The sequence below is a fragment of the Lissotriton helveticus genome, chromosome 1_1 (assembly GCF_964261635.1).
Source record: "Lissotriton helveticus chromosome 1_1, aLisHel1.1, whole genome shotgun sequence".
Taxonomy (NCBI): Eukaryota; Metazoa; Chordata; class Amphibia; order Caudata; family Salamandridae; genus Lissotriton; species Lissotriton helveticus.
The window spans coordinates 57807129-57829984 of NC_136057.1; the positions used below are offsets into that span (position 1 = coordinate 57807129).

The 22856-nt window shown below is 47.7% G+C and overlaps 1 protein-coding gene across 1 annotated transcript in view; it reads right to left on the reverse strand.

Annotated features, from left to right (window-relative positions):
* Positions 1-625: 625 nt before the first annotated feature.
* The window catches only part of LOC144758250 (uncharacterized), a 90581-nt gene continuing 68350 nt past the window's right edge, over positions 626-22856 (reverse strand). The window contains exon 2 of the mRNA XM_078646418.1: positions 626-2840. Within this exon, the coding sequence (XP_078502544.1) occupies positions 1885-2840 (956 nt within the window). The 3' untranslated portion in view covers positions 626-1884. The remainder of the gene's footprint in view (positions 2841-22856) is intronic.

Consider the following 22856-nt stretch of genomic DNA (forward strand, 5'->3'; position numbering starts at 1 on the left):
GACTAGGATTGTCCCTTAATGTATATATTGTGTAGTTCACCCCATTGTGTGCATTCGGTGACAGTTCAAGTGGCATGAGTGTCTCCTACATACATTATGTCATACATTGATCTGTTTTTAGTTTGCAGAATACAATTACAGAAGTAGATGCATGTTATTATTGGTTACCTACATTGTGATCACCTGGTAATGAATAGGTTATACCACAGTTACGCATATTATCCTAAGAAGAATTGCATTTCTGAGTCACAATTGAGCCCCCGTTTTACTGACACTAAGCGCATTATCCATAGTGCCTCTGTTCGTCGTAATTTCAGTTCTCTATTGCCTCCTCTCGCATTCTGCCCGATTGCTTCTATTCCAAAAAATGAAATTTCCTTGTGGGTGGTTTGAGCAGGACAAAGAGAAGCATGGATTGCTGCAGGATATCTCGGGAAATCTTGTAGATTTCACTCAGCCACTTTTAGGAGGCGTTCCTGCGCAGGAACGCCCCCCCCCCCCGCGCCGAAACGCCTCCTTATGGCGCAGGGCTTTACAACGTGACGCATCTCCCAGATGCGTCACGTTGTAAATACCCCGCACCATGGCGCATCTTTTGCGCCGCCGTTGCGTCGCCGTTGGGTCTGTGCTGAGAGCCCTAGCTGTGAGCACGAAGTTGTTGTGACGTGTAAGTAGTAGTTTAGTGTGTGTTTTGTAAGGCGGTGTGAGAGCGTTGAGGCTGTGCCCTCATGTAACGGCGTGAGAGAGGTGGTAAATGAATCCTATATTCCGTTGGTACAATAGAATCAACTAGCAGTGAGAAAGACTCAGCACATTTAAAAGATATAACATGAGGATGTGATTGGTTACCGATCATATCTCCTTACATTCTCGTATGGCTGCTTACAATCACACTTCACAGGTGACCAGAGCTGCAATTACAGAGCTCAGGTCTAGGCCGGGAAAATGACTCATCTTAATGATGCTGCCTTACTGGGGGCACATATGACTTGGCATGCTTGCGGCAGGGTCAGAAATTACTTCTCTAAATAAATTTAGCACAGGCATACCATTATGCGCGGAGTGCTTGCCTTTTGAACACTTTTAGCTGGGATCACGCCCAGAGAGCCACAGCTGCCTGTAAAGTCCTTCAGCCTCTCTCAGAAACGAGTGCAGCAAACAGCATGCGAAGAAGAAACATGCTGCACAACTTGTGGCCCTCGGCAAACCGATACCTGCCGTTTAAGAGGCACACTGCAACGTTCTCCCCTCTTCCACCGTGGTATGTTGCTAGGCCCAAGATCTGCTCTCTTTGCTCCTTCACGCAAGAGATCTTTTTTCCACGCTGCTCGCTTTTTAAAAGCAAGAGCTGCAAATGGTGCCTCAGTGATGTATGAAGTGTATGCGCTTCGCAACGGAGTTTGCGCACTCAGGGTTATTACACTAAATGCACGCTCCCTACAGGGAACACTGGCCATTAGGAATTTATGACTATAAGCCCTTGCTAAGTTACAACATTCCAGTAAAACTTACTTTGGGGTAAGCAGGACATAAGATTGTTACAGTGAAAATGGATCTAGTTTGTATTTATTGGTGTTGTAGAAACGTTTGTTTTGAGTGAAGTTCCTGGCATAAACTATGCAGTGATAGGGTTCAGTTCAGTGTGTATTATTTTGTGCCGTTGCATATGTGCCTTACCAGTAAAGCTCTTCCCACACACTGTGCAGTGATAAGTCCTCTTTCCTGTGTGTGCACTTTGATACCATACATGGCCTTTCTTTCTAAGAAAAGTGCTTGGAAGACACTTTGCAGTGATATAAGGTTTCTCTCCAGTGTGTTTGGTGTTACGAGACTTGACTTTTGATTTAAGCTCTTCTCGCACACAGTGCAGTGAAAAGGCTTCTCTCATGTGTGTACGCTTTGATGCCGTACAAGGGATCCCTGATAAGCAAAGCGCTTGGAACACACAGTACAGTGATGAGGCTTCTCTCCAGTGTGTACACTTTGATGCTGTACAAGTTGTGCCTTACGAGAAAAGCGCTTTGAACACTCAGTGCAGTGATAAAGCTTCACTCCTGTGTGTACAATTTGATGCCCTACAAGGGCCGACTTATCAGCAAAGCGCTTGGAACACAGAGTGCAGTGATAAGGCTTCTCTCCTGTGTGTGTTCTTTGATGCAGTACAAGGGTTGTCTTCTGAGAAAAGGTTTTGGAACACACAGTACAATGATGAGGCCTCTCTCCTGTGTGTACGCTTTGATGCCGTACAAGGGATCTCTTATCAGCAAAGCGCTTGGAACACACAGTGCAATGATAAGGTTTCTCCCCTGTGTGTTTTCTTTGGTGCTGAAGAAGATTTGCCTTTTGACTGAAGCTCTTCTCACACATGGTGCAGTGATAAGGTCTCTCTCCACTGTGTATTAGTTGGTGCATTCGTAGATTTGCCTTTTGACTGAAGCTCTTCTCACACATGGTGCAGTGATAAGGCTTTTCTCCTGTGTGTACACTTTGATGCTGTACAAGGTTTTTCTTATGAGCAAAGCGCTTGGAACACACTGTGCAGTGATAAGGCCTCTCTCCAGTGTGTGTTCTTTGATGCTGTAAAAAAGTTCCCTTTTGAGTGAAACACTTTTTACACGTTTCGCATTGATATGGCCTGACGCTGGTATGTCCTTTTTTGTGCCTCACAAGAAGTGTCTCATTGATAAATACTTTCTCACACACATTACAAGCAAAGCGTCTCTCCCTCAGGTGCATTCTGCGCCATTTCTTTAAGTAGATATTTTGAGTAAAATTCATCTTGCCTCCGGGACCTTTATGGATTTCTTTCCCATTCATACTTTCTAGATGTGATTGTTGTTCTGCAAAATAGAAAAAACATTGAAAATTACATGAAGAAAATATTTTTTGAAAAAGCTGCATTGTTATAATATGGAGAAGTGAACAGTTACAATTCAGGGAAAAAAATGTATGTTGTAGGAAAAAGAGTCTCACTTCCCTTTGAGACACAAATGGTGGCTAGTCCTCCTACATAAAGCGAGTTGACCTAGTCCTGCAGCAGGAGTCTGCTGGGAAATCAAGTGATTCACAAGAACCACTGTTGGACATGGGGTTTCTGGTTGGCCAGGGTAGGCACCTAAGCCAGGCAGAATCCACCACTCTAGTCAGGGTAAGCCAGATACACACCTGAGATAATCTGCGCTCACCCTCTGGTAGCTTGGCGCAGAACAGTCAGGCTAGTTTAAAGATGCAATGTGCAGAGCATTTGTGCAACACACTCACGCAGCAACACAGTGAGTAAACCACAAAAGAGAATCCACGCAGGATTATGTAAAATAAATTCTATATTGTAAATCAAACAAGACCAAAATGACCTAAATCACACCGTTCGTGCAAATAATGCAGTTTTGACAGAGAAAAACACAATTTACTATGAAAACATAGGTCACAGCGCACCTGCGCTCCTATTACACTTCATATGGTAACTGTAATGAACGTGGTTGAAGTGATTGCAGTTAGAAACCAAATGTAGGCAAGATGGCGGCCGCTCGTTTGGCCGTGTGAGCTGGCGTTCCTCCTCACGGCAGTTTCACCCGTGCGTGGTTAACATCCAAGGCGGAGAAGACTCGGCAAAGACTCGGGGGAGATATTTTTGAGATAACGGACTGATATGCAAAGACTGATATTGTGGTCAGTGGACTTGCGGCTTATAAGCGGTCTGCGATTTCCTCGCCCGCTTACCTGGTCTTTGATTCTGGTCCTGCATCAGTTTCACGGCGGCTCCGCTATGGCACCAAAGGTTGTTTCCAAAGCGGCGTTAGCAGCGAGAGCACGGTCAGCTGCGGCGGCGGCCTCCTTGAACAGCAGAGAGGTAGGGAGCGAGGCGGGGAGTGCTTCTAAGGATGATCGGAGCGGCGAGCAGAACAGCGGACCCGCTCGCAATGGCTTGAATAGGAAAAATAGCCTTAAGACAGTACCTGCACTATTTAATCAGGCAAATATTAAATCTAAAAACAGTGTGTCAGCAGTTAGTCAAGCCCTGGATGGCGCAAGGAAAAGTAACGAGGGAGAAAAAGAGGGACCACCCATACTTACGATGTCTGTGGCAGTTTGTTCAGGGCAAAGATGGCAGTGTCTCCCCCTCCGAGAAAAGTGGTGAGACTTTGTTAGTGTCTGGACAGGGTCTCCTGCCAGACAAGCAAGTGTTAATTGATAAAAGTGAAATCTCCAGTACTGCTGTGGAGGGATCATTGAATTGCATTGTGGGAGACGTAGTTCAAGGAGAAGCAGAACTGCATGGGGCTTCATGTTCCTTGGTTCCTTGCATACCCAGTGGCAATTTAAGCGCTATCCAGGCTATTGATATTACCAGCCAACTTTCCAAGGATCTTGAAACTGAGAAATTTTTTCCTCTCTCCGAGCACACTGGTTCATCGGTGGAGGCTGATGAGTACGACCCTGAATGGACAGACGATGGCAGTGAAAATAGTGATTGGCGGCAGAACGGCATTCTGAATAGTGGTCGTAGTCCCCGATATCCCATGACAGTTTGTAAGGGGATGGTTCAGGAAGGCCGGGACTTGGCAAGTGAGGACCCAGAGATACGGGGGTTTTCATTTTTGGATAACTCATTAACCAATGGAGGCGATTTTGCAGTGGGTAATTTAGTGGTAATACCTACCAAGAAGCCCCAAGAATCTGAGTTGCCACCCTCTGAGATCACGTTGTCTCTTATTTATCAAACAATGATGGTCCATCGAGAAGAAGCACGCCAGGAAAGTGCCCGCACCCAGGTGGTGTGTCGCAGAGTACAGAATTCTGTCCGTAGAGTTGCTAAAACATGCTCTGAAATTGGAATTAGAATTACCGAAGCAGAGGAAAGGATTTCTAGTCTTGAAGACGCTCTTGCCGCACAGAAGAGCGCTAATGATTTGATCGGGGCGCAGAAGGAGGACATAATATGGAAATCGACGGATTTGGAGAACAGAGTGAGAAGAAACAATCTCAGAATCTTAGGGGTGCCCGAAGGTTGTGAAGGGGGTGACGTGTGACAATTTATGGTGGATCTGTTTAAGGAGGCATTTCCGGAAATTGTTCAATGGGATTGGCAGCTCGAGGTACTCCGTGCACATCGATTCCCCTTTAAACAACGGCAAAAGACTGGGGATAAACCCCGTGCGATCTTGATATGTCTTAATAACTTTTTATCACTCTTATTTTATAAACACTCGATAGGGATAAATTTATATGAGAATGACGTCCTTGACACTGACTAATGCATGGCTAAACTAAATTTAGGAAACTAGAAATAGTTAGGAATATGATTTATATCCACAGAAGCTTGAAGATGTAGTGATGATCCATCTCTTTTATTAATTGATCTCTATTCCTCGAAAATAAGCCACAAGGATTATGGGAGTGTTTGGCAAATTTATTTATTAACATCTACGTGTAATAATAATTGCTTTGAACATAACCCTATATTTCTATATACCATATGATGGATGGATGTAAACTGCTTTTGAATATAGCACGACTTAAACACGTTTTTTGTGCTGTTTAAAACTTACAAAAATTGTCTGTGCTTATTTAAAACTGTCTAAAAGAGTCGACTCCATCTGAGTCGTAAACAACCTGCGTTTGAAAAGAGCACGAATCAAGCACGATCTTCTGTGCTGTTTTATACCAATAAAAACATTCTGGGCTCTTTATCTTAGCGCGATATCTAAATGGGATAAAAAAGAAGTTTAAGCAAGGATTACAGGCTACGTTTTTTTGTCTCCATATGGGAGGAAGTGAGTATTTCTAGCTCTGCCTTCATCATGTATTCCGTTATTTGTATCTGTTACTGATTAGGTCATGTGACAGGAACCTCCGCTATACAATTTGGAGGGACCGGATATTTAAACAGGCGGCTGGAACGGCGTTGTTGTTTGCCGCTTCCAGCGTTGATTGCCAGCACGCGGGACGTTTCTGCTTGAGCGCCGAGAGGTAAGGAACTGGCGTTGCTTTGCTTTGGCAAATGAGATCATTTTTGAATTTATCACTCAAAACGTGTCGTATCGGTTTAAATGTCTTTCAGGGTTTACACGCTGGTAATTTCACGTGCTACTAATGGTTCCCTGATCCTGGGATTCCCGATTAGCAAGTAAGATATACGTTATCGTTATGGTTGTGATAAGCTTAGGGGTCTGTTAAAGTAGCGAGTCTTCAAGTACCGATGAGGGAATAAGATGCGGTTTCTTCTTTTTCCTGTCTTTAGGGGTATTTTAAACACAAACCCTGACAGAGTGTGTATATACGATCACACTGATACCGCGTGCGTGGCTGTATCACTCCACATCTATGTAAGTATCATAAGGGAATAGGTATAGGAAGAGCTATTTGGACCATATGTCCTCAGCAGTCTATAAAGGCGTTTGTTTATATATGTCCACAGATCTATACTGGCACATGCTGTCAGTTACTAAGTCTGGAAACAAGGCAGAATGTAAGTGCCGAGGTCCCCTAATCACGATCAAGATACATTAGGAGGTGAACGTTTTTGTGGCGAGTGAATATCGTAACTCCATGCCACTTTTTTGTCCTCTTTAAAAAGTCACAGATGTAGTATAGATACTTCTGGACTCTTGTTGCTTTTAGGCCGTTGCGTGGACTGCCTATATAACTGCTCAGCATAAGCCTAGTATAGATAACCAATGAGGCCACTACTTAATAGTATCCTATTGCGTGTTATAAATCCTAGTATAGATAACTAATAATGCCTTTAGAAAATATTTGTGTGTGATAATAAATACCACCCTTTACAGATAACGGTGTTTGTTGACACTAAAATCAGTTGTTTATCTACTCTATATAGGATAACATTATTTTAACTTTGAAGAGATAATTCGCTGGACGAATATCTTTTGAGACGTAGAAGGAGGCAGAGTACCCTTGATACTATTTTGATTGATATAAAACAATTGAGGTAGGTGATATATCAAGTTTATCTCATTAGCCGCCTCTCTTGCCCAAAATAGGCCCTAACTAAACTATTTTTTCTCTAAGAAATGTATTGATGTGGACTTAATATTGTACGTTTAGTGACTGGAGCACTGTGTAGGGTACTTATAAATAGATGACTAACATGTATAGACCCTATGAGACATTGTGAGCACGAGGAATATACTCATGTGACCAAAATCAGTGAATGTACTGTTTATGATTTGGTTTTTTATATACAGGAGATAGCAACTAGTGTTATGTTGTAATAGAATGTATTGTTTGTCTAGTGTAACATGGAAGCAATGTTATGAACTCTGTCCCTCTGGGTCGGTCACCCCCACGCACCTCGCACACTCCTCGTGAGTGCGACCAGGCTGCCCTTGTTCACTCTAGTGCCGCCGCTGCCCGCAGCCGGGACCCTGCCTGCTGTGACCCTGTGACCCGCTGATTGTGCTCCTGCCCCGCCTGCGCCACGCTGGTATTGAGTTCCATTGTCTCTGCTTTGTGCTTTCTGCTCCTGGTAAGGGTGTACCTCTGTCGTTGTATCCCCTGGTGTACTGTCAGCCCCCCTGCTTTATTCTGTATATCCCCGTTCTGTTAGTATTGTAGTTTGTAGTATAGTATTATTGTTCCCCTGTGTTTTCAGTGCCCCCGGCCCCTGCCGCGCTTCCCGCCACCTCCCCGCTCCCCGCCCCTCACCTCTGCTGCCCTCCCCATTCGCCGCCCCGCTCCCCGCCTCCCAGCTGCCCCTCCCTCCCACGGGACCATATAGGACGAGGAGGGCGAGGCGGTGAGCAGTGACCTCTGTCCCTCTGGGCCGGTCACCCCCACGCACCTCGCACACTCCTCGTGAGTGCGACCAGGCTGACCTTGTTCCCTCTAGTGCCGCCGCTGCCCGCAGCCGGGACCCTGCCTGCTGTGACCCTGTGACCCGCTGATTGTGCTCCTGCCCCGCCTGCGCCGCGCTGGTATTGAGTTCCATTGTCTCTCCTTTGTGCTTTCTGCTCCTGGTAAGGGTGTACCTCTGTCGTTGTATCCCCTGGTGTACTGTCAGCCCCCCTGCTTTATTCTGTATATCCCCGTTCTGTTAGTATTGTAGTTTGTAGTATAGTATTATTGTTCCCCTGTGTTTTCAGCGCCCCCGGCCCCTGCCGCGCTTCCCGCCACCTCCCCGCTCCCCGCCCCTCACCTCTGCTGCCCTCCCCATTCGCCGCCCCGCTTCCCGCCTCCCAGCTGCCCCTCCCTCCCACGGGACCATATAGGACGAGGAGGGCGAGGCGGTAAGCAGTGACCTCTGTCCCTCTGGGCCGGTCACCCCCACGCACCTCGCACACTCCTCGTGAGTGCGACCAGGCTGCCCTTGTTCCCTCTAGTGCCGCCGCTGCCCGCAGCCGGGACCCTGCCTGCTGTGACCCTGTGACCCGCTGATTGTGCTCCTGCCCCGCCTGCGCCGCGCTGGTATTGAGTTCCATTGTCTCTCCTTTGTGCTTTCTGCTCCTGGTAAGGGTGTACCTCTGTCGTTGTATCCCCTGGTGTACTGTCAGCCCCCCTGCTTTATTCTGTATATCCCCGTTCTGTTAGTATTGTAGTTTGTAGTATAGTATTATTGTTCCCCTGTGTTTTCAGCGCCCCCGGCCCCTGCCGCGCTTCCCGCCACCTCCCCGCTCCCCGCCCCTCACCTCTGCTGCCCTCCCCATTCGCCGCCCCGCTCCCCGCCTCCCAGCTGCCCCTCCCTCCCACGGGACCATATAGGACGAGGAGGGCGAGGCGGTGAGCAGTGACCTCTGTCCCTCTGGGCCGGTCACCCCCATGCACCTCGCACACTCCTCGTGAGTGCGACCAGGCTGCCCTTGTTCCCTCTAGTGCCGCCGCTGCCCGCAGCCGGGACCCTGCCTGCTGTGACCCTGTGACCCGCTGATTGATTGTGCTCCTGCCCCGCCTGCGCCGCGCTGGTATTGAGTTCCATTGTCTCTCCTTTGTGCTTTCTGCTCCTGGTAAGGGTGTACCTCTGTCGTTGTATCCCCTGGTGTACTGTCAGCCCCCCTGCTTTATTCTGTATATCCCCGTTCTGTTAGTATTGTAGTTTGTAGTATAGTATTATTGTTCCCCTGTGTTTTCAGCGCCCCCGGCCCCTGCCGCGCTTCCCGCCACCTCCCCGCTCCTCACCTCTGCTGCCCTCCCCATTCGCTGCCCCGCTCCCCGCCTCTCAGCTGCCCCTCCCTCCCACGGGACCATATAGGACGAGGAGGGCGAGGCGGTGAGCAGTGACCTCTGTCCCTCTGGGCCGGTCACCCCCACGCACCTCGCACACTCCTCGTGAGTGCGACCAGGCTGCCCTTGTTCCCTCTAGTGCCGCCGCTGCCCGCAGCCGGGACCCTGCCTGCTGTGACCCTGTGACCCGCTGATTGTGCTCCTGCCCCGCCTGCGCCGCGCTGGTATTGAGTTCCATTGTCTCTCCTTTGTGCTTTCTGCTCCTGGTAAGGGTGTACCTCTGTCGTTGTATCCCCTGGTGTACTGTCAGCCCCCCTGCTTTATTCTGTATATCCCCGTTCTGTTAGTATTGTAGTTTGTAGTATAGTATTATTGTTCCCCTGTGTTTTCAGCGCCCCCGGCCCCTGCCGCGCTTCCCGCCACCTCCCCGCTCCCCGCCCCTCACCTCTGCTGCCCTCCCCATTCGCCGCCCCGCTCCCCGCCTCCCAGCTGCCCCTCCCTCGCCCCGCCCCCCCCCACTCTCCACATATGGCAGAGTGGCCTACGCGCAGCGTTGACGCGCAGCGGGCGCACCGAATGAGCGTCGAAGGTGCGCCAAAGGTAAGCCCGTCTGCGCCCGTCCGCGCCTGGACCGCGCCCAGTGCCAGGACCCCTGGCTCCCACCGACGGAAGCCGACCCGACGGACCTACGACGCCACCGAACTCAACGCTCTCAACACCGGCCGAATCCCGGGATGCTACCGAGCAACACCGAGACGCACCCAAGGACCCTTCAGCTGCCACTCCTGCAAGTTCACCTGCAACCGGAACCGGACCCACGCTACACCAGCACCCACCAAGCCGAACTCCAGCACCACCCACCTGAAGTGCATCCTGCTCAACACCCGCTCCGTCCACAGACACGCCGTCGAGCTCTGGAACCTGCTCGACACCACAGCCCCAGACGTCGCCTTCCTCACGGAAACCTGGATGAATGCCTCCTCAGCGCCCGACATCGCCATCGCCATCCCGGACGGCTACAAGATCATCCGGAGGGACCGCATCAACCAGACCGGAGGAGGCATTGCCATCATCCACAGGAACACCATCCGCATCTCGACTAACACCGACGACACCCTCGCACCCACCGAACACCTGCACTTCCAGATCCTTGTCAACCCCAAGACCACCCTCAGAGGCACCCTCATCTACAGACCCCCGGGACCACGCACACAATTCAGCGAAGACATCGCCGACTTCATCAGCCCGCACGCCCTCCCCTCCACTGACTACATCCTCCTCGGAGACCTCAACTTCCACCTGGAGAACAACAACGACCGCAACACCACCACCCTGCTGGACAACCTCGCCAACCTCGGACTCAAGCAGCTGGTCAACACCCCCACCCACTACGCTGGACACACGCTCGACCCGGTCTTCTCTTCCAGCAAGGACATCGCCTTCAGCCACGCCACGGGACTCCACTGGACGGACCACAGCTGCGTCCACTTCAGCTTCAGAAGGACCACGCTCCACCATCACCAGCTACAGGTTCCCCGCAGAAGCTGGAACAAGATCACCACAGACCAGCTCGCTACTGCCCTGAGCAAGAACCCCCCCACCAGCACAACGAACCCCAGCCAAGCGGCCACCAACCTCACGAAATGGATCAGCAACTGCGCAGACGACCTCCCCCCTCTGAAGACCCCGCCCAGCAGACCCAGCAGCAAGAAAGCCCCATGGTTCAACGACGAACTCAAGAGCTCCAAGAAGAACTGCAGAGCACTCGAGAAAACCTGGCGCAGAAACCCAACACCAGACAACATGACTGCCCTCAAGCTCGCCACCCGAAAACACCACCAACTGATCCACGCCACCAAGAGAACCGCATTCAAGGAACGACTTGACAACAACGCACACAACAGCAAGGAACTCTTCAACATCGTGAAAGAGCTCTCCAACCCCAACGCCGGAAACAACGACATCACCCCTTCGCAAGACCTCTGCAACTCCCTCGCCTCCTACTTCCACAACAAGATCGCGGACATACACAACAGCTTCAGCACTCAACCGACGCACGCCACGACCGAACCACCGCCCCCCACAACCACCCTCCGCGCCTGGACCCCGATCAGCACCGAAGACACCGTCCACACGATGAACTCCATCCACTCCGGTTCTCCGACAGACCCCTGCCCTCACCACATCTTCAACAAGGCCGACGTTGTCATCGCACCCCACCTACGGGACATCATCAACACCTCCTTCGACACCGCGACCTTCCCGGAGAGCTGGTAGCACGTCGAACTCAGCGCTCTACTCAAGAAACCATCAGCCGACCCCACCGACCTCAAGAACTACCGCCCCATCTCGCTGCTCCCGTTTCCGGCAAAAGTCATCGAGAAGACCGTCAACAAGCAGCTGGCCGCCTTCCTCGAGACGAACGGATCCCTCGACCTCTCGCAGTCTGGCTTCCGGGCCAACCACAGCACCGAGACCGCCCTGATCGCAGCTACCGATGACATCCGAGCCCTGCTCGACAACGGAGAAACAGCGGCCCTCATCCTCCTGGACCTCTCCGCGGCCTTCGACACTGTCTGCCACCGTACCCTAGTACAGCGCCTCAGCAACGTCGGAATCCAGGAGAAGGCACTGGAATGGATCACCTCCTTCCTCGCCGGAAGGACACAGAGAGTCCGCCTCCCCCCATTCAGATCGGAGGCCACCGAAGTCATCTGCGGCGTTCGTCAAGGCTCTTTGCTCAGCCCAACACTCTTCAACGTCTACATGAGCCCCCTCGCAGCCATCGCACGCCAGCACAACCTCAGCATCATCTCCTACACCGACGACACCCAGCTGATCCTCTCCCTCACCAACGACCCCGCCACCGCCAGAGCCAACCTCCACGAAGGGATGTCAGACGTAGCCAAATGGATGTCGAACAGCCGCCTGAAACTGAACTCGGACAAGACGGAAGTCCTCATCCTGGGATCATCACCCTCCGCCTGGGACGACTCCTGGTGGCCCCCCGCCCTAGGCAGCGCACCCAAACCAACAGACCACGCACGCAACCTGGGATTTATCCTGGACTCCTCCCTCTCTATGACCAGACAAGTCAACGCCGTCTCCTCGTCGTGCTTCAACATCCTGCGCATGCTACGTAAGATCTTCCGGTGGATCCCCACCGAGACCAGGAAGACGGTCACCCAGGCCCTCGTCACCAGCCGTCTGGACTACGGCAACTCCCTCTATGCCGGAACCACCGCCAAGCTCCAGAAGAAACTCCAGCGGATCCAGAACACCTCAGCACGACTCATCCTGAACATCCCACGCCGCAGCCACATCTCCGGACACCTGAGAGACCTGCACTGGCTCCCGGTCAACAAAAGAATCACCTTCCGGCTCCTCACCCACGCACACAAAGCCCTACACAACCAAGGCCCAGGTTACCTCAACAGCCGCCTCAACTTCTATGCTCCCAAACGCCAGCTTCGATCGACCAGCCACGCCCTCGCCGCCGTCCCCCGCATCCGAAGAGTCACCACAGGAGGAAGGTCCTTCTCCTACCTGGCCGCCAAGACTTGGAACTCCCTTCCGACGCACCTCCGCCTGACCCAGGACCACCTCGCCTTCAGGAAGCAGCTCAAGACCTGGCTGTTCGAGCAGTAGCCGACCCCCTCCCCCCAGCGCCTAGAGACCCTCCGGGTGAGTAGTGCGCTATATAAATGCTTTGATTGATTGATTGATTGATTATGGATTTTATATGTACTTAGGGTTGTAGAAACTTGTATACATTATGTTTTTTCAAAACAAAGATTAAATTATATGTCACTAAGATTGGTTTTGTTTGAATTTCAGAACCATTGGGAAACATTTATTGTAATTGTCCTGATGAAGGTGGTTAAACACTAATCAAACCACCGAAACGTGTCGATGCACAAGGAGTAATATGTGAAAAACAGACAAAGGAAAATTCTGAGCTTTTGTTGGAATTTAGTCCTTTACTTGTACCTCCTTTTTTATAGGAATGTTGGATTTATTTCTTTTATAGTGTTCCGTTTTGTATATGTTTCCCATTTTTAACAAAATATAGTGTATGCTAATAAACTGTGCAGATATACTTTTATTATAGTGTTTTCACTGCTTTTTTAATATTTTTTATATTGCTTCCTTGTTATGATCTGATATTGTTGAGTTTATATGTGTATGTTTGTAAGAATTTGTGTTTCTATGGTAATTCGCCCAAAGGGAATTATATTCTGACTTGTGTTAATAACTTTTTAGCTAGGGAAAAACCATACGATTTAGCGCAACCGGATAGGAAAAGGCGTGGCAAGGGCTACGATTTTTTTGTCCGACCCGATTTTTGCCCGGCGACGGTGGAATGGAGGTGGCAGCTACGTCAGCTGATCGCCCCTTTTCAGGCAAAAGGGGCTCAGGCTTTTTTGCTTTTTCCCTCAAAGCTAAAAGTTATACAGCACGGCCAAACAAAATTCTTCTCTTCCGAAATCCAGGCAAAGGAATTCCTCTCCTCAATCTAAAAAGAAACATGTGTCTCTTTATTTTTTCCGTCTGTGGTCCATTGGGAATGTCGCCTTGGGTTGTTTAATGTCGTTTTTAGGATTAAGAAGAGTCGGCTAAGTGGCAGGCGGTAGTAGGATGGCCTATAATATGTATGATTTTTTCTTGAAATTTTTGTTCTGGATGTGTGTTGCTACTTCTGTTTTTTCTTAGTGCCTCCGCCCTTAGTCGTCCTTCGAACATGTTGGGAAGTGAGACTCCAGCTCTTTCCATCACAAGGACACCCGTCCTGTTGACACTTAAGGGTGTTGTATGGGAGGGGGTGGTGAAGGGGGGGTGGGGTTCTGTGAGGTGGTTGGGGGCAGGCAGGGGGGGTGGGTGTAGGGGGGTGCGTGGCAGGGTCAAGTCTAAGAAGGTCTAAGAATGATATTGCAGAAATGGTATTAAAGTATGGTCAAATGAATACATGTTTATGTTATTATAGACTAAAAAGGTCAGGAAAGGCACAGTTCAGGCTGATTTTGGGATGCTCAGATGGGACAGGATAAACTTGCTATAGGTACATGGATTGTATGCGGCCTCAATGATGCAAAGAAGCGGGCTTTATTTTCTAAAATTTTACATCTTATGCAGTTAGACATATTATGTATTCAGTAGATGCATATACCATAGGGGAGGTGGGATTGCCTCAGGTTTCCGGGTTTTGAGGTGGTAGTATGTTCTAAACAATCTTCATCAATAAGAGGTGTAGCTATACTTATGAAGCGGGGGTGGGGTCCTGTAAAAGGGCTCTTGGAGATCGAACGGGTAGATGGGCATTTGCTGAATTGTCTATAGGTGGCAAATTATTAACGGTTTGCACAGTTTATGGCTCGAACTTAGACAATCCTGAGGTGGTCAGGTATTTAAATGTTGAATTGGCTGCCTGGCCCACTCCACTTTTGTTTTGTGGGGACTTTAATGTTAATACGTTAAGTGACGTTAACCTTGTCAAAGATTTAAACTATGTCGGTAGGAAGCCAAAAGTATTTAAAGCACTCCAGGCTCTACTTCAAGAACATGGTGCTATAGATTTATGGTTTCTGCATAACAAATCGGATGATGGCTATACGTATTATTAGATTCCCCACAATAAAAATGTCAGGCGAGATTATGTTTTTTTGTCTGAGCAGCTGGCAGCGGTTTCTTACATTTCCTCTCCCCCCGGGATCATTTCGGCCCATAATCCTCTGATCGCTGAATGTCATTGGCCGCGTAGTAGAAGACCTCCTAGGGAGTGGACATTTGAAAGGAAATGATTATTAGAAGAGGCTTACTGTGCTCATATTAAAAAATGGTTAGTCGAATTTTTGAATGTTAATAGGGGCTCGGCAAAAGACCAGATAGTTTGGGATACTCTGAAAGCGGGTTTGCGAGGGGAGACTAAAAATCTTTCTTCCTATAGGTGGAAGAGGGAGCAAGAGCTGATCAAGAGCCGTTTAAAGGAGCTATGGGACGCGGAAATATTACTTGCTTCAAAAATTAAACACGTTCATGAGATTGAGTCTAGTCAACAGGATGTAGCAATCTTGAAAGCCAGCTTGTTGGAGTCCTTTGGACAGGAATTGGCCTCGAAGTATTTACCATACCGCACAGAGATGTTCGAGTTCGGGGAGAATTCGGGCAGGGTGCTCGCAAAGAGGCTCCACCAGCGAAGTGTTCAGAGTCGTGTTATAAAAATTTAAGACCAAATGGGAATAATTTATGACACTCAGGAGGGTGTTAATGAAGTGTTTTTGAATTACTATACTACCTTATATACTGAGGATTTTTTTAGATTGGGTATAGAAACAGCAGCCGAGGATTTTTTAGCAGGTACTGACACTTCTAAGCTGTCTCAGGAGCAGGGTGAATTTTTGGCCGCCCCTATTCAGTGGGATGAGGTGGAATTCGCGGTAAAACCCTTAGCGAATGGCAAGGCCTGTGGCCCAGATGCAGTCCCACTTGAGTTTTATAAGGTATTTTTAGCGGAGATTCGGCAGGACTTGCTTGAGGTACTTAGAGCTGCTCAGAGGGGTATAGTCCCTGAATCGTGGCAGGATACTACTGTAGTGCTGTTTAAAAAAAAGGCAAACCTGAGCTGCTTTTGTCTTCTTTTCAGCCGATCTCACTAATAAATAGTGATTCTAAAATGTATTAAAAAATTATGGCTGCCAGGCTAGCTCAAGTGATTATTCCTTTGGTTTCCTTGCACCAGCACGTATTTCTTCCGGGGCGCGATACTGCGGACCACGTTAGGCGTGTCATTGCGCTATTAGATTGGGCACATATTACGGCCTCTCCCCTCGGGGTGATCCTGTTGGACGCCGAGAAGGCGTTCGACAGGGTCTCTTGGGGGTTCCTGTGGGCAGTACTTAAGTGGAAGGAATTTCCTGCAGAATTTATACATGCGATGAGGGCAATGTATTTCTTTCCAAGAGCTTCACTTCGCATTTCTGGACAACAGACCATTTATTTTTCTATCAGTAGGGGCACGCGGCAAGGGTGTCCTTGTTCACCCTTGCTGTTTGCCCTTTAAATCGACTCTTTTCTGAGTAGAATAGAGGGCAATCAGGCTATAGTACCGATAAGACCTGGTAACACTATGCATAATATTTTAGCGTATGCAGATGACATAGCTGTTATTACCTCGGATGTTCCATCTGCATTCAGTGCCCTTAAGGATTTAGCTGGGGAATTCGGTGCAGCTTCGGAGTATAAGCTGAATGTATTAAAAACACAGGTTGTTCAGACCCCCGATATGCCATTATCAGATGCCCCAGTGGTTACAGAAGCCGTGTATTTAGGGGTTCGGATAACTACTGCAGTTGATACTATTCCGGATTTAAACATCCTTCCGGTGATAGATGCGGTGAACACTAATTTAGAGCGACTTGATCATTTGCACCTATCTTTATATGGACGTTCCAGTGTTCTTAAACTGTTAGTACTTCCTAAGTTTTTATATTTTTTTAGGACTGTTCCTTTATTATTTTCTCAAAACAGTTTGATTAAGGCTGATAGGGTTTGCAATAGGTTTTTGTGGGATATAGGCGCTCGCGTAGGGCAGCTAAGTGGATGTGCCTCCCACGCGACCGTGGGGGCTGGTCTGTTCCAAATTTGTTTTTTTACTACTGGGCAGCGATGGCTCAATCAATGGGAGTGTTAATATTTGGAGATAAAGCGGTAGTGCCAATATGTAATCGTCCTACCATTTTTGAGATAGGTTTGGGTGCTGCGGCTAAGGGTATCCTCTTGGAAGTGTTGGAACCTAGCTACTACAAAAGAACCCGATTTAAGGTCATTATTGCTGCATACACAATCTGGCAGAAAATAAGGCGGAAATTAGCTATTCCAAATCTTAATCTATACACTCCTTTTAAAGATGCTCGGCTCTTGCCTAGTATCTTTCAAGATCAAACTATGCATAGATGGCAAATGCAGGGGATACAGGTGTTAGGGGATCTGGTGGGGGATGGGCAATTGTTATCTTATAATGGTATAAAAGATCAATTTCAGTTGTCATCGCAGGATTTTTAGAAATATTTACAGATTCATAGTTTTCTTCAAAAACATTTGAAGGTTATACCTGGTATGTTGGATCAAGTGCCTATGTTAGACTTGATTAAAAAAAGAAGTAGAATAGGCTCGCTCTATCAATATATATTGTCGGTTCTTCCTAATGATTTGACATCTCAAAGTGTTAAATGGGAAGTCAAGCTTGGGAAGACAGGCATTGATTTATCACCAGTGATAGAGCTTGCCAGTGAGGTCATTGTGTCGGGAACAATAGAACTCAAAGTTATATGGCAATGCTGGACTTATATCATACACCCGCAAAAATCTCAAAATGGGGTAGTAGAAAGGGAGACTCTTGTGCACCGTGCGGACTTTTTGCGGCTGGTGCAATTCATATGTTTTACTCCTGTCCCGTCCTCAGTAGCTTTTTAGAAGATATTGAGCGCTTTATTAATAGTACACTTAAGATTAGCTGCACACTGTCCCCAGCACTGGTGAAATTTGGGTTTGATGTATGTAATAATGAGGAAGGTAGGAATACGCGATATGAATCTGCCTTTGTGTTTATAGCTATGCCACAGGTGCGCTTGTGTATAACGTCTCAATGGCTGTCCTCTGAAGCTCCTACTTATTTGCACTGGCGAGCTAGATTGCTAGCTATTCACAGGCTTGAATTCTCCGTTTTTTCCTGCAAAGGGGGGAGGAGGAGACAAATGGCATCAAAGATTTGGGCTCCGGTAGCAGAATGGATCAATTGAAATGTTATGATTTAGTCGTAAGTGTCTTTCTTGGCCAGTTTTTGCCGAATTTTGATATTGGATTAACTCTGCTTTCAATACAAATAAATTTATAATTTAATGTAGGTGGCAATGAATGTCAATTGAATTTGTTTTTTCTTTATTGTAATGTTGAAAATTCCCTGTCAATAATTTTTTTTTTTTTAAATGAAACCAAACGTACGGCGCAGGAGCACCTACTAAACGCTAAACAGAAATTGAGCTTGGGTCTTCCAGCAGTTCTCCTCTATGGACAGCCCTGCACCATTCTTGAGGTCATCTCCAGAGCAGAGACAATGCTGAACAAGAAATGCCCCTCACGCTCTTGTGAATTTGGAGTCCGCTGGGGCCGCTTAAATCGCGTCTCTTTGCCCAAGGGAAACCAAGCCCCCCGTGAAGGAGAGCAGGGAGAGCAGGGAGGCTTTACCACTCTTCTGGACCCAACCCGCATCACAGTACCTTTGTGGGTGCAGGGTCACTGTCCTCAGGACATCTGTAACTTGCTAACAATACTGTCATGTCTCGGGAGTGGGACCCGATGTTGCGAGCTTCGTGCAGTATACGCGTTAAAACCAGAGGGCGAGGCTGGATGGAATGAGCCTCAAAATGCTGGCCCACCGCATGTTACAGAACAACGTGTCGTCGAAACGCCTGCCTTGAAGGCTTTGTGCAGCTCCAGTAGCTCTACAGCTTTAGACGCTGCACTGTACCATCTTAGAGCAGTACAAGTCTTCAGGGGGCTGTTCCTCGAGTCTCGCGACCAGAGGGGCCACACTAGTTTATTCTTGGTGGCATCTGATGGTGGCGATATCTTGCCAGACTCCGGGGGTGAGGTTCACAATACAATTCAGCTGCAGTGAGCACGCTGGCTCAAGGACGTGTTTGTTTCTCTGGTAATGCCTCCAGGCGAAACAACGCTGTTCACGCTAGAGAAAAAACGCTCACCACATGCAGGTTTGTAAAACATGGAGCACTTCCCTCGAATGCACAAAGGCACTCCCCTGGTCAGAGCGCTGCACTGTAGTCCCAGGGTGCACTGTCCTTTAATGTTTTACCTTGGTGCAGAAGGGGGCACTGGCGACATGCTAGCCCTTGTAAAATGGGCTCACCCAGCAGAAGTCTTGGAGAAAAGAGGCAACAAGGTCTTTGATGGCCCTGAGATCTCGAGAGAACAGGGGGCAAGCAAACAAGCCCTTGGAGAGCACTTCGGGGCACAAAAGGAGGTGGCAGGCAGCAGACAGCACATACAGCTAGGTTGCAAATTGGTAGTCCCTCCTGCAGCCCAGCTGCAGCAGGTCAACACAACAAGGCAGTTAGTTGAAATGGTTGTTGCTCCTGGCAGCACAGCAGTCCTCATGGCAATGAGCAGATTGTAGAGCCAACAGTGTCTGGCTACCAGTCCCAAGAAGCGTCTAAAAACATGGGATCAGAGCTCCAGTACATATACTCAAAAATGTCTTTGCTGAACGGGTGACTTCAAATGAACCCTCAGAAGTGTGCAACAGTCCCTTGCAGCCCATTCCTGGCTCCAGACGATCAGTAGGGGGTAAATCAACCCTTTGAGTGAGGGAAGGACACAACCTATTCAAATGTAAGTGTGAATAACCTCTCTCCCAGCCCAAGAAGACTATCAGCGTGCAGATGAATGCAGATGTATCCCCTGTCACACCCAGCCCCCCCCCCATTGGGAAAGCTTGGTTGTCATGACTCTTCCAAACTTGATAGTTGCAGGGGTTTCCTCTGTGGTTGAGTGAGGGGGGGTCAAACAGTAACCTGAAAGAATAGTGTTCAAAACACCTTCGAGGTCGAGCTTCTCCAATGCAGAATGCTGAACAGCTTTCTTTAGAGTACTCATGAGGCGTTCTACCAGAACATTGGCCTGGGGTCAAAGGGGAGTACTTTTTTTTATTCTTTATATTGAGGTGATTTAGAACGTTTTTGAATTCTCGACTATTAAAAGGTGGGTTGTTGTCAGATTTTAAGATTGCAGGTACAAGTCATGACGCAAAGATGCCATCTAGTTTTTGAATAACCCTGCTCATGTGTAGTGGATGAAAGGTCTTCTACCAATGGAAAATGGGAGTACTGATCAACAATAACTAGAAGATAATGTCCATTATCCAGAGGGCCATAAAAAATCAATAGCAATTCTCTCCCAAGCATGATGTGGCAATTCTGACATAATCAAAGGTTGCTGACTAACTTGAGATGAAAGACAGTTGCATATGTGACAAGTCTTCAATTCTTTTTTTACCCTTTTGTCAAGATACGGAAACCAGACTCGATCACGGAGAGCTCTCTTAGTGGCAGCTATTCCTCGATCTCCTTTTTGGGCAAATTCGACTACTTGTTGTCAGAGACTTTGGTGAATAACAATCCCTGTACCTTGCAGAATGAGGCCTTCCTGCGTTACTGAAAGTTCATCTCACATTTCTGAACTTCATATACTCGCTGTCATTAGTGAGAGGTCTAGAATACTGTTTCCACAACTTTTAATCTTGACATGCCACGACCTTGGCAGTGGCAATTTGCTCTAAAGACATGGCAGCTGGTGTACTCGATTTCACAATAAATTGGATGTAATCCTCCACTGTCTTACATGGGGTACCAGGGCATAATCAGCTAGTTTCTGATCTTTCACTGGACGATGAAGAATCGTGTAGTTGTATTCTCGTGACCTCAAACCCCAACGCTCAATTCGAGGAGGCATTTTTGCTGTGGGATTGCCAAATACCATCAACAATGCTTGGGGATCAGCCACTAATGTGAAGGGCTTTCCATACACAAACACATGGAAATTATTCACAAGCCCAAACCAGTGCCACACTTTCTTTCTCAGGGTGCGAGTAAGCACGTTCAGTTTGTGACTGGCTCTTATTGGCATGTACCACGATATGTCTCCAGGCATTTGGTGGTCCCTTGTGCTGTGCAAGGATTGCGCCTAACCCTGCAGGGCTAGCATCACCTACAACCTCTGTATGGAGTTTGGGATCAAAATCGGGCATTTCAATGGCGCTCTCAATGGCTTGTTTGATTTTTTGGATGCTCTTCTTTTGTATGTATCTAGAACAGTAATTGACCGTTCCAAGAAATGACTGTATCATAGAAATGCCTTGTGGGGGATTTGCAGTAAACAATGCTTGCACTCTAGCTGGATCAGGTTTCATACCCCCATCACAAGACATGGCTGAAGAATTTCAAGCTTTTCGTGTGGAATTCACATTTGACAGCATTCAGAGTTAAGGCTGCATCATTCAGCAAACGACATACTTGCATGAGAGTTTTGTAATGCTCTTTCTGTGCAGCCCCACAATACCAATATATCACTACAGTTAAATGCATTTACTACATGCTATATGATAAATCAAATGACGACTTGGAAAAGTTCTGCAGCAGAGGATCTACCAAAACTCAATCGCTTGTAGTAAAACAAACAAATATGCGTAGAAAAGGTTGCAACGTATCAGGATTTTTCTTCAAGTTCTGTTGTAAACGAATCTAGGACCCTAGTGTCATTTTCCCGATTCATGCCCTTATATAGGTATACTTTACCCTATCCTTATATAGGCATAGAAATCCCTACCATATTTAGACTGAGCCTTGCAGCCAAAATACGGCATGGCTACTTCCACTAAGTTCCGAGAATCCACAACGATTTCTTGGAAAACCCAGCCTTCAGCAGCTAAGATCTTCCCCCTGCTTGAATATTAAGTTATCCAAGAAATCCTGGAGTTCTCTAGGAATTGAGTCTTGAGTGACGTTATTAAGTCCAATCATACGTCAAACTCGGCACTTTCAAGATATAAATATGCCTTCATTTGCTCAGTAAAACACACAGTGGTTTTGGAGCAGATCGACTAACTACTTGCCCGACGCCCTGCAGCAGCAAGTGCCGAAGGAAGCCGACCCTCCAGCTGACGCACTGAGAGACTCTGCCTTTTCTCCTGCCGAGAAATCAAGCTCCAGTGTTTCCGGCTTACCCTTGCGGGTATCTGGGAAATCGAGTCCTGAGAGAGAGATACAAGACCTCCTTCATTCTAAACCAAGGTACGGAGCTGATTAGACCCTTAGAGAATTCTTGATTAGACTCTCGGCAGATTCTCGGCAAAGAGATTACTAAACTTAAACTACTCCTCACTTACTTCTTCCCTTTTGCTAGGCTTAGGTCAGGTACACCGGGGTAGGCTTATTTTAGAAGCACCAGTTGAGTACCTTTTAGCCCTTCTTTTATCACTGTATGTATTTTATGCATTTTATATATTTTAAGCAACTTATGGCTTAGAAACCATATCATGCTTTTACAGTACTACTTTATAATACTGTTCGTATTATATGACTTGTACTTTATAACCAGCATTACTATTTTAGCAGTACATTTCTCATGCTTGAGATAGAAGCCTTTTATTGAAAACGCCCGTCTCTCTACTTTCTCAGCAACTCTGGTGAAACTAAGCATGCACGATTGACTGAGTAAAATAGTTATCTATTGTTTCCGCGACTCTAGAGATACGTTTCATTCTGGGGAAACAAAGTTGTCATGTTATATGGTTGTTAGAAACTAATCCCTTCTTGTACATTCAAGAACGTTTCTAGTGACCTCTGAGCTAGCTGGCACACACAATTAAGTTTAATATATTCGGCAGAGACCTAGTTGACCGCAGTCCTACGTCTAAGCTGCAGTATATATTATTCTAATGCGCAGAGCCTATTGGGAATATAGGAACTACACTACATGGCGCCCAACGTTTTGTAAGGCGATAATTTAACGCTAGATACTAGAGTAACTCAGTCGTGCTTTTCACACAGACCCCTTTTTCCCATAAATACTCCAAAAGACGTCTGGGGTGGGTAAAGGTTAATATCCGC